Source organism: Micropterus dolomieu, linkage group LG16, assembly GCF_021292245.1.
Source record: "Micropterus dolomieu isolate WLL.071019.BEF.003 ecotype Adirondacks linkage group LG16, ASM2129224v1, whole genome shotgun sequence".
Classification (NCBI taxonomy): domain Eukaryota; kingdom Metazoa; phylum Chordata; class Actinopteri; order Centrarchiformes; family Centrarchidae; genus Micropterus; species Micropterus dolomieu.
Window position 1 is genome coordinate 697,424 of NC_060165.1, and position 11,966 is coordinate 709,389.

An 11,966-nucleotide genomic window follows, 5' to 3' on the forward strand; every position below is an offset into this window, starting at 1 on the left:
AAGATGAAATAGCTGCCACGTACACCTTGAGGGTGGAAGGGGAAAGACCAGCAGAGAACCGGTCCTGGAGGAACTCAAGTACCTGAACCACCGGGCAGGTAACACCGACCGCTCCCTACACCAAGTGGAGAAAACACTCCACTTCAGGCCGTACATCCTCCATGTGGACGGGGCCCTGGAGCTGAGGAGGGTCTCGACTGCTCCGGCTGTTAGACCCGCCTCTAGGTACTGTGCCCCCTCAGGGGCCAGACCCACAGTTGCCATATGGCGGGGCAAGGGTGAAGAACCTGGCCCTGCGCCTGGGACAGCAGGTCTCTCCTCAGAGGGACCCGCCACGGCAGGCCATCCAGGAGCGATCACGATGTCCAAGAACCACACCCTGAAGCCCCAGAACGGCAGGGGAGAGCCGCCGAAGATCCACGGTGAGTGAGTCTGAACGCCGCCTGACTGCAGACCCTCGGGGCAGGCAGTACGGCGTGGACTCGATGGTGGCAGGTGCGTCCTGAACGTGTAAACGGCTGGATAACATCACCCGTTGCCACGGCGGAGGGGACCTCGATCGGCCTCCGGGGGGGGGTGGGGCCTCAGCTGCCTTGGGTCCAGACCGGCGAGGGAGGTTCTGGCGGAACACTTCGCCCTGCGTCTAACGCTCCATGGTTCTGCGAAGCTCCGCCAGATCTTCCTCAGAGGGACCCCCCCTCTGAACCATCTCCTGTAGCAGGTCGGCTTGGTAGGCTTGAAGCACCGCCATGGTGTGCAAGCTCGCACCTGCCTGGCCCGCTGCCATGTACGCCTTCCCCACAAGCGTAGATGTGGTGCGACATGGTTTGGAGGGTAACACCGGCTTCTCCAGGGAGGACGCAAGTCGAGGGGAGAGATAGCTCGTAAGCGCATCCTCCACCCGAGGCATCCTCCCATAACCACGGTCCCTAAACCCCATCACATTACTGTAGTTCAGTGATAGGGGTGTGGAAAGCCGTGTCGAGAAGGGTCTGCCCCATGATTACTCAGTTCATCATGTAAATCAGGAAAGAATGGCAGAGACCGGCGTGGAGGTGGCGCGTGGTGCTTAAGAAACCTTTCATCAAGCTTACCACTAGCCTGTGGTGTCTGCTCCTCCTGTGGCCAGTTGATGTTGAGTTTAGCCACGGCTCTAGTCACCACCTCCAGCAGCACGTCATAGTCGGACGTCATTGTCCACCCGGAAGTCATTGTCCACTACGCTGAGCACGTCCGCCTCCTCGGAGTCGGATTGCTGCAGCGTCTCCGGATCCAAACCGCGAGCAGCCCCCTCGAGACCTCCGGGCATGCTCCATCCCCAAACATGAGACACACATCTCATGAGAATCTCCATCCGTGATGTACCGAGGGCAAGAAAAAAACACACCTTCTGTACATCTGATTGCCGGACATGCTGGTAGACTTCTTCTTCAGGTAAGACACACTGCTTGTAGGACTGGAACTTTCTTCAAACAACATACAGAGCGCCTGCTGAATAGAAAAAAGCTAATGATGAGTGTGTACAGGTGTGCTTTATACTCCTCCGGTTATTCCGTCACACCTTACCGTTCTAGCAACAAGCCAATAGGATTGGAGTGATTTCATTCACGTTCAGACCTGCTTCGTCTAGAGGCGTTCCCATAGTGTCGTAACCGACGCAGTTCGAGTTCCCTCGAAGGGGAACTGCATTGTGTGCATTTTCAACACACTTCTCATGAATGGTCTTTGACTAGTATGTGTGATAAACATCAGTCATTATTTTATTCTAAAAATACACTCAATCATTAATTAATAATAAAAAATAAAAAATGTGTAGATTGCACATTAATAAAAAATGTGTAGATTGACTGATAATGAAATAATAATGAAAATAATTAATAAAAAAAACACAATGTGATAATTCCAAAGATTCCTTTAGATGCTGGTGCAAAGACTGAAATCAATTAGAAACTTTAAATTCCATGTAGGTACAATGTACAGATTCGAAATTAATTAATTAATTTATAAGTTCAAGTTGGTAATAACCAAAGATTACTTTAACCTAAAATAACTTAACAGTAAAGTAAATTAGCACTCAAAAGTTGTGACAAAGTAAAATTACACATAATGAATTGAATGAAATGAATTGAAAAAAAACCCCCACAAAAACAAATCAATTTAATCTTAAATCAAAAAGATTTGTTAGTATAGTTGCCTTGACATTTTTAAAAATGTTCTATTTTTATGAATACAATGCTCTTACAGGCACAGTAATAATACAATAGTTTATTGAGTGGATATTTGATATTTGACAGTGAATATATAATTAAGTCAAATACACCGATACATTCACTTTTATTAGAAGAGAATATTAAGAAAATACTGGTATAGGCTTTAACATTTATAAGCATTTGGATTATACAATAACAAACCTCCCTGTCTCATTAACACAGATGGTCAAGTAAATTACAAAGCAAAATTACAGGTTCAACGTCTATCTTCAAGGTCTATAATGACTAACACAGACATTAAGCCAAAATGTGAAAAACACATCAACCACACACATTCAGTACAAACAAACACACTCACATAATACAAGTATGACATAAAAAAAAATAACATGGCAATAAAATGCAAGTCCAAAAAATGTATGAGAGCTACTGTGTGTTTCTGAAAGTTGATTGTTGGCTGGCTTTGTTGTAACCTCACAGACTGAGTCAAAGATCAGGAACGGGCAAAGGAACGGGCAAAGCAACGGCAGAGGTTATGTACTGTCCTTCTACAACGTGCATTGAAAATCCTTGGGAGTGTCACTGAAATGGCAACATCGCTTCTCTTAAGGGATTGACTGAAGAAAATCTTTAGGACAAAAGGACAAAATGTCAGAGGTAATTTCATAGCGCCTGTGAACAAAATGGTTACAATAAAGACTCTCGCACACATAAAAAAAAAGAGAATACAAGTAGGTAAGCTCTTTCGCCCTTCCTGTGCTCTCTATGCTGTGCTGCCGCTGGCCACTTCTGTGTTTGGGGCTGTAAAAGGGTTGATGGTGTTGGTCTCCATGACTTGGTAAACCAAGAATAGGAAAGCAGCCACAATGGGGAGCAGGAACAGCTTTATCCACAGAGACATGCAGCGGTGCACTGCTTTGGTCTGACTTGCAAGGGGGGCTGCAGACAGATGCCTGGAGAAGGAGGTGGGGAAAGAGGAGGTGGAGGGCGGCAAGCTGGTGATTCTGTTGACAGTGCGGCTCTCTGTGTAGGAAGAGGACGAGGAGCTAGTAGTCTTGGTGGTTTTTAAAGAGAAGAGTGAATTTTCATCATTCCACAGGTCACTGGACTTCAGCGGGCGACCAGCTGCTCCTCTAATAGGGTGTCGACAGGTGGCACTGCAAGAGACAAGGATTTTACTGACATTGTTTTCTGAGGGGGAGGGAAACTTTTTTTTATCTCTCAAGACACAGTTCATCTTATAGCTTCCATTCACACCTGAAGTACATACAGCACTTTACTAAGCCTGAAGTGATCATTTCTCTTGTCACAAAGCGCTCACAATTAAATAATGTATGATGAGCGTTGGTAGCCCAAACTGCTCAAACTTGACCTCATCTGTCAAACCTGGATCCTACATTTCATTCAATTTAAAAAAAAAAAAAATGGAAAAAGAGAAAAGAGAGCACTAGTACTGGATTTGTATTTGTGAGTTGAGGTACAGGATTAGTAGAAGCAGAGGAAAGCTTTCCTACTGCTACTGCTCAAGCTTTCTTATTAATGATGAGGACCTTGGACTTAATTCTGCTCCTAAATAGCCGATCTGGACAAAATAAGACTCACATTGACCAGACAACAGAATTCAGAGACTTTTGTCCCCACATCGTTACAGAGACCTGCCCCATCAACATCCTGGATTAAGCACTTGGCAGATGGTCCATGTTCCAAGCTGTCAGTGCAAGATTCCAGCGAGATGAGAGGAAGTGGACTCTGTGTTTTACATCGATGATGCTTGGTTCTCAAACGCAGTCAAGATGTTTCCCCAAATGTCAGACTGTTTATTGTGAAGATGAAACTTTCATATTATCATCATCATCTGGTTGCTACAGAAGCGCACTGCATTCACCAAAGAAAAAACAAATAGATGCCTTATCTCATAATTACAAGATCCGGATCTCGTAATTAGGAGATAACTGGAAAGTTCCATTTATTACTGAGTTCAGTAAAGTTGGAAATATATTCACAGACTTGAACTTCCGGGATCAATAAATCATAAGCAAAACGTGTTAAAAACCACAAACGACGCCTCTTTATTATCGTAGTTAATAAGACAAGAAGCTACAAGTACATTTTCACATAAATGAGTTGTCCTACCAACAGCACAAATAACATCGGTCTCTATGTGCAGCCGGCTGTGAGACGAGTGCGCAGGGACCGTCTACAAAGTGCAACATCAAAAACACATACTGCAGAAATGTTCAATAACCTCACACTTATACAATGTAGTGCCCCCCACATCACCTTACACATGAATGATATACTGCTAGTTATACTACAACACTTAGTTTGGGGGGGGGAAATTACTTTTGCATACCTAATATTAGGTAGGCCTATTTTAATATTCAATAACTACACTGTTATAAGATCCAATATCACCCCAGGCATCACTGACCTCATGTTGATGATACTACAACACTTAGTTTGTAGAAATATTGTTTTGCATAATTTTTCTCTTCAATAACTTCACTTTTAAGAGTTTTAAAATTATGCAAAACTATATTTCTACAAATAAGGCTAAGTGTTGTAGTATCACAAGCAGGATATCACTGGTGTGTGGGGTGATACTGGAGACACTACAGCTTATAACAGTGTTGTCATTTGTGCCACTCCCAGGACGACTCATTTATGTGAAAATGTACATTTGTGTTTTTAACACATTTTGCTTATGAGTTATTGATCCCGGAAGTTCGAATCTGTGAATGTCTTTACCGTTATCTAGTAATTATGAGATCTGGATCTCGTAATTATGAGATACGGTGTCTATTTTTTTTCTTTGGTGAATGCAATGCGCTTCTGTAGGTTGCTGCTGTTCTCAACCCAGATACAAATTCAAAAAAATGCACTGTAGAATGTTTGGGGTGTATATGTGTATGTATGCATGTAAATAACTGTATATATTGTTTTATTTTATATGTTACCATATTAATATAGGCCTACACTTAATTATATGTTGTGTGTGTAGCATGAAGGAACTACAAATTTTGTTTTGTTATGCAGCCTTGTGCTGTATAATGACTAATACAGTACCTTGTACTTTGTACCTTGTCTCTTGTGAGTCCCCCAACATTATGGAAGTGCAATGATTTATTGCTGGAGCAATAAAAATGTTTATTAAACTGTCAATCAAATTTTTTGTTTATTTTTTTCTTCATTGAACCTTTCTAAAGTTAACATCTCAATGTATTTACAGGTATTTATGTATTTATTTACATTTCAGAACAGTTTAATTGTGATTCCTCTACAGTTAGCTCAGAGGTTGAAAATTAAAAAAGCTGGTTACAGCTTCACAAATGTGAGGAATTGCTGCTTTTGTTGTGTTATCAAGAGTTAGCATTATTCAAACTGTGTTCACACAGAAAGTGGAGCAAATTTTTCACACTGCGATTACATACAAAGTTAAGACAAAGGCGTGAATAGATGCAAATGATGCAAAATGCAACATTCTTATTATTATTATTATTATTATTATAGTATTTGCTTGAGTTGAGTCGCTTTGCAAAGTGTTGTGTGGGGAGGACTGAGTGGAGTGACAGAGTCGCTGTTCACCAACAAGCAGCAGCTGAATGACAGGGAGAGCCGTTTTCTGGCAGGAGGAGCTCAGAGTTCTTTTAATTTCTACTTCTGGAATTAAAAAGTGGATTTATCCTCACTCTCGCTTTTAAGACACCGAGTTTCCAACCTCCACTGTCATAGACCAGACAGAAATGAAGATTCCTTGGAGAAAAGTAAGGAAGAAATACCTGGTTCTGAAAATGTGTTTCTCTTACATGGTTCCAGCAATGGTACTTTACTATGAAACAAGTTAACATAACATAGCTCTGATCGATCCGAACAGCATCCTTTTGATATTTCATTGCAATTAAAGGCGAATATTCGTGGGTTGTGTTTATTCGTGCAAGCAAACAAAAAATTCCAGTGGTCAAATTCACACGAGCAACCCAATTACCTTTGCTTTCTGAGGGAACACACTGTAAGGATATTTGACTGCTGGGTGAAAACATTAGTCTCTTAACTTGTGATCAGCATTTTTCTTTTTTTACTTTCTAGACAATTAAAAAAGCATGAACTAATAACAGAAATAACCACCAGGTTACTTACGTGATTCCTGTTGGACTGTTATTAGGGAACAGCTCCTTTAGAACATCATTATCCTCCACTTTCAGGCTGTGGTCATTGGCTGTGATCTTCTCCACCTGAAGACAAAACAACCATGGAGAGCATGATTAAATGAGCCAACACCAACCATTTATGAATACATCTTACCAGTGAAGTTTGTCAAAATCATTCTACCAGATTTTTAAAAAATAGACTCCAATGCAAAGTGGAAATTCTCACTCAATACTTCACTACAATCAGCTGTAGGTGCATGTTTGGACCTGCAGAGTGTCCCCTGCCTAATATTAGACGCCTCTCACCATGTGAGCATTTCAAACAAAAGGCCGGAACCACCAACATGTTTACTATTGAGCACAGTCCCAGCAGTGTAACAGTCTACCTGTCTCACTATAACACATCCCTGGACAGTGTGGATGTCTTGCCAAGGGTCTTCACAGGGCTGCATATGGACAAAAGGCTGGTGATTTTCTGCTGCCTCCTTTTATGTAGCAGGACATCTTGAAGGTCACACTCCTGCTCATAAACCGTGTGTGATTGTGGATAAAGGATGTTTAACGAGCCAACAGTTCAGCTGTCACACAATTGTCCCTGCAGTGACCCTCAACAGCTGCACACACAATTGACAATTCATCATTAATAAACCTATGTACCACTCAGATACATGTGTCAGTGAGAAACAGTTTGAAGGATAGATGAAAAGAAAGAAACGCAGCCACAACAGATGTATGAGTAGAGTTGTAGCCCTGGTGCAGACACCAGCAGGCTAAGTCTCTTAATGGTTGAAATGTTACACATTGGGGTTAAAGGTGACATGAGCCGCGGTTCCACCACAGAAACTATACCCTGGAACTAGGAACCTATGGAGGAACTCACTGCATTTCCACCGCAGAAACCAGGGTCTAAATTTAGTTCTAGGGTCTTTATTTTACCCCCCCCCCCAAAATAGTCCCTGCTCTGGGTGTAGTACTGAGTTACGCTAAATATTGGGTCCGGAGTTGTTGTCTTAAGTTTTCATCAGTCAGTGGGTTTCTGCAAAAATCGCCGTTTGCAGACACTGTTCTCCTAAATTGTCTCCTAGCTCACCCACACTATATGTTTCTGACTTTATAGAAAAGGCAACAAACAATCTGACCCACTTTTGATTGTTTGTCACTTGTTTATGAGAAGGCGATTAAGCTAGCTGCACCTAAATTTGGAGTGCACATGTATTTAAGCCTTTATGGTAAATCCACTGAAAGACCAGCGCGAGCTGACCATAGACTGTATATTAAAAAGGAGCTGACAGGCTATGAAGTCTTCATGTTACGCGATACGAGAACCACATACAACATTATTTATCAAACTGGGTTGGACCTTAGGACGAAATTTAGTGCAACGATACACATGATGTCTGTTTTTCAAAATAAGGTGTCTATACAATATGGAAATAAGTTTAATTGGATTATTCATAGAAAGTATAAAACATATAACATGTGTACATTTAAAGTAAATGGACATATGTAATTTACGTTCCTGAACCCTCTTGGGCCTTGGACTCACCCACCATAGTCTCTCCAAATCCTGAGGGAAACACTGAGTAAAAAGCACATTTTGACTATTTAATTTATGCAAAAGGTAAAAAGGAATCAATAAATAGACAAAATGTGAATGTGGAGCTTCCTGGTGACCGGCTAAAGAAAGCCTAAGTCACCTTCCCCGTAGAAATCCTGAGGGAGAAGCGGGGGAGAGAGCGACCGAAAGGAGCAGTCAATGTACTTGTTCAGTTTTTCATTATATTCTGTTTCGGTTTCATCCAAGAATTTTCATTTCGGTGCATCCCTAATACTGGAGTTCTTTTATGTAAATGCTCCGTATTTGTATAGCGCCTTTCTAGTCTTTGACCACTCAAAGCGCTTTTACACTACATCACCAGTCACACATATTTATATACTGGGGGAACAGCCACCAGAGGAAATTCGGGGTTCAGTATCTTGCTCAAGGACACTTCAACATGCAGCCGGAACCACAGACCTTCCAATTAACGGGCAACCCGCTCTATCTCCTGGGCCACAGCCACCAACTTGATGGCTTTATCCAGTATTTTATTACATTTATAACAAACTTTATCGTGTGTCTCTTCATTCTACTCCCACAAAAAAAGCTGTTTTTAATGGTCAAGCACAGCCTATGGTTAGGGCCCGAGCATGAACCATGCGAGGTCTATATTGAAACTGGAGGGATTATTAGGGGTCCAAGCCCAAGTGAGGCTGGGAACCCGCGAATGCAAGGCATTGCGGTTTATGAGATTATTTAATTCATTCAGATCTGGGATGTGTTATTTTAGTGATCCCTTTATTTTTTAGAGCAGTGTACATTTTGAAGTTGGAACAAAGGACAAACGGTGCAGGAGAAGATCGAAGCCGAAATGGGGTTATATATTATAAATATATAAATAAATAAATAATAAAGAGCGAAGACACAATACAGCTCTCCCACTAATAAATAATGAAGAAGACAATTAAAGAGAACTAAAGTGTGAGAGCTACAGCTCTCCCACTAATAAGAGTCACGCCCTGTAGGGGTGTAACGGTACACATAAATCTTGGTTCGGTATGTACCTCGGTTTTGAAGTCATGGTTCGTTTTATTTTTGGTACAGCAAGGGAAAAAAAAAAAGACAAAAAGAAAAATGCGTTACATTAAATTGATTGAAATTAAAACAAACTTCTAAATTACACATAATAAATAAATTATATAAAATAAAAAAGAAGAAATAAAATACTGCTGCAAACTACTAACAAGTTCTCCACTAAATAAAATATTCTCAATACCACATAGCTAATAGAATATAATAAAAATATATATAATAATATGGGTTACAGTGCAGCATACTTATTCTTTTATTCCGTCAATGAGCATTATAAATGCCAGCTTGAAGGCCTGCTCAGATAAAAAAAACAAAAATACCTTTCCGAAGTTTAAAGTCTGTTTAAATGCCGAAAGGCTTTTTTGTTTTTCTACGTTGTTGCAGAACGTCACTGCAACAACAGAGAAAAACAAGTACAGTGGCTTCTCTGCACTGGCCATGATGCTTAAGTCACTTCTAGTTAGCGAGAGGCTGGGCTTAAGTGTGCTGCTTATGTAGCGCCGCAAGGCGGAGATTTGGTCCGCTACTTAATATATCCGTGTGGAAACTCGAAATTTACGTATGTTGCACACAAAACAAGCCTAATATATGACGTTAAAAACTGCATTCTGTACACATGTGCACCGTTCAGAACATCCTGTACCAAAACAGTCCGGTACAAATACATGTACCGTTACACCCCTAGTACACATCCATATGCCAATATTTACTCAACGTCAAAGGAAATTACACGTTTTACACTATAATTTCCTAGCAGGTTGGACATATCAACGTCAGAACTGTCCCAGAAAACCCTTAACACTTTGATGAAGCCATGTTGTAAAACTTGTGAGTTTGCAGTTAATGGCGTGGGGGTGGCATGGCGGCAAAGTTCCACGATTTGTCATGACATAGGAAGTTGTTGCAACTTTATTGTACATGCTCAGATCTCTGAAAACATGTACATGGCGACATTCACCCACAGTCATTGCGCCACTTGCTGGCAACAGGAAATGATGTTTAATGAATTAATCATTTTTGGATGATTTAAACACTCCGTACTTAAACAGTCCTCCTAGGGATTTAGTCCGACCGACTTCAGATTTTTGCTGAGCAGTCTACACCCATTGACGATTAAAAGTTGTACTTGACGATGAGTTTTCGTGGAATGGCGTGGTGTGGTGTTCACATGCTCACATCTGCCCCAAATTTGATAAGTAGAACAAAAGTCCTGCTCTGAACACATCCATAAGCCAATATTCACTCAAAGTCAGAGCCACCTGCTGGCAATAGGAAATGACGTTTTATGCTGTAATGTACTTCTCCCATGTTGTAAAACTTAAAGGCGTGGCGGCAAAGTTAAACTCTTCGCCATGACACAGGAAGTTGTTGTAACTTGACTGTACATTATCAAATCTGTACCGGATTTTACATGTTTGATAAGAGTCCCGTCCTGAACAAACGGCTGAGTTTTGGAATAACCGTGTAGTTGGCTTGTTGAAGAGCTGTTTCTTACCAAGTGGTGCTGGCTGCTGCGGGTGGTGATGGGTGTATTTCCGGAGCTCCTCAGCGGTCTCTCTACCACAGGAGCTGGTTCAGGTTCGGCCTCAGGCTGTGGTGCTGCAGTCATTTCTGACAAAACACAGTACAGTCACACACTGCTACTTGACGGACATATAGGTTGGTTTAACACACGTTAGGTTATTAAGAAAAAATGCCAATTACTGCCAATCATTTTCTATGGCATAGCACAGATTTAATTTTCATTTCCTACCCTCCAGGCAGGCATTAATTTCCACTGATTTAAGTACAGTAAAGAAATTTGCTCAACAAATCATTAACCCACATCCTTGTTGTCAAAGATACATTAGTTAATTTTGAATGAGTTCAACATGTTACAGATTACTGTAGCACATTAACCTTTTTTAAATGTCACTCTATCCAGGCTGTGATTGGTCTGTTGATGAAAAGTGACACTGACGGCTTCATTAAGCCGGGATTTCTCCTGGTGGGCTGGTCCTTACTATGTTATGAATGATTTGCAGTAGAGCAGGGGGTAGATTTTAGCCTTTACACTGTACTCGTAAGTCATCTTTTCAGTTTCCACATCTCTTTATTTATCCCTGATCAGAATCTAAATTATAATTCATTAATGTCACATTATTCTGCATGTCATGATTTGTTTTGTTTTTATTTGTTTCCAATGCACTGTCACATTTTGATTTTACCAAACAGGCCCAACCCTGCTTAGCTTCCAACATCAGACTAGGTGCAGGCAGAGACTGACACACTTCCTTGCCAGTGCATTTATCTTTAATGCAAAAAATACTTTTAAGACATCCACGTGTTTTAGGTTTCAGTTTTTCAAAAACACAGGCTGCGTTTCCACCAAAAGGATTTGGGGCTTTTAGTCAGTATCTACTTTTAAAGAACTTACAATTAATGTGTGCGTTTCCACTGGCGCACTGGCCAGAGGTCGGGAGACAGCTCTCCATTATTGCGCCCGATATATCTCCTGTGGAACCAGGTTCCAGTTTGGGTTCAGGAGGCAGACACCATCTCCACATTTAAGAGTAGGCTTAAGACTTTCCTCTTTGATAAAGCTTATAGTTAGGGCTGGCTCAGGTGAGTCCTGAACCATCCCTTAGTTATGCTGCTATAGGCCTAGACTGCCGAGGGATTTCCCATGATGCACTGAGCTCCTCTCTCCTCTACTTTCTCTCCCTCTGTATGCAACCTCATCCCATTATTGCATGTTACTAACACAACTTCTCCCCTTTCCGGTAGTCTTGTGCTTTCTCGTCCCTCTCCTCTCTCCTCCTATCACTTCCTGCAGGTGTTTCTGGCTCTGGAGCTGTGGAGTCTGGATCTGTGGCTGCGGGTCACCTGCTGCCCCCGTGTTCCTGCTCGACACCCTCTGCTACAACTATTGTTACTAGTCCTATTGTTATTATTGTTATTATAATCATTAACATTACGATTGTTATCATTAACACT

The 11,966-nt window shown here is 41.5% G+C and overlaps 1 protein-coding gene across 1 annotated transcript in view; it reads right to left on the reverse strand.

Annotated features, from left to right (window-relative positions):
* Positions 1 to 2,250: 2,250 nt before the first annotated feature.
* The window catches only part of tmpoa (thymopoietin a), a 21,048-nt gene continuing 11,332 nt past the window's right edge, over positions 2,251 to 11,966 (reverse strand). Inside the window, exons 4-6 of the mRNA XM_046071831.1 lie at positions 10,486 to 10,601; positions 6,348 to 6,442; positions 2,251 to 3,367 (exon numbers count right to left, since the gene is read on the reverse strand). Of these exons, the coding sequence (XP_045927787.1) occupies positions 2,974 to 3,367; positions 6,348 to 6,442; positions 10,486 to 10,601 (605 nt within the window). The 3' untranslated portion in view covers positions 2,251 to 2,973. The remainder of the gene's footprint in view (positions 3,368 to 6,347; positions 6,443 to 10,485; positions 10,602 to 11,966) is intronic.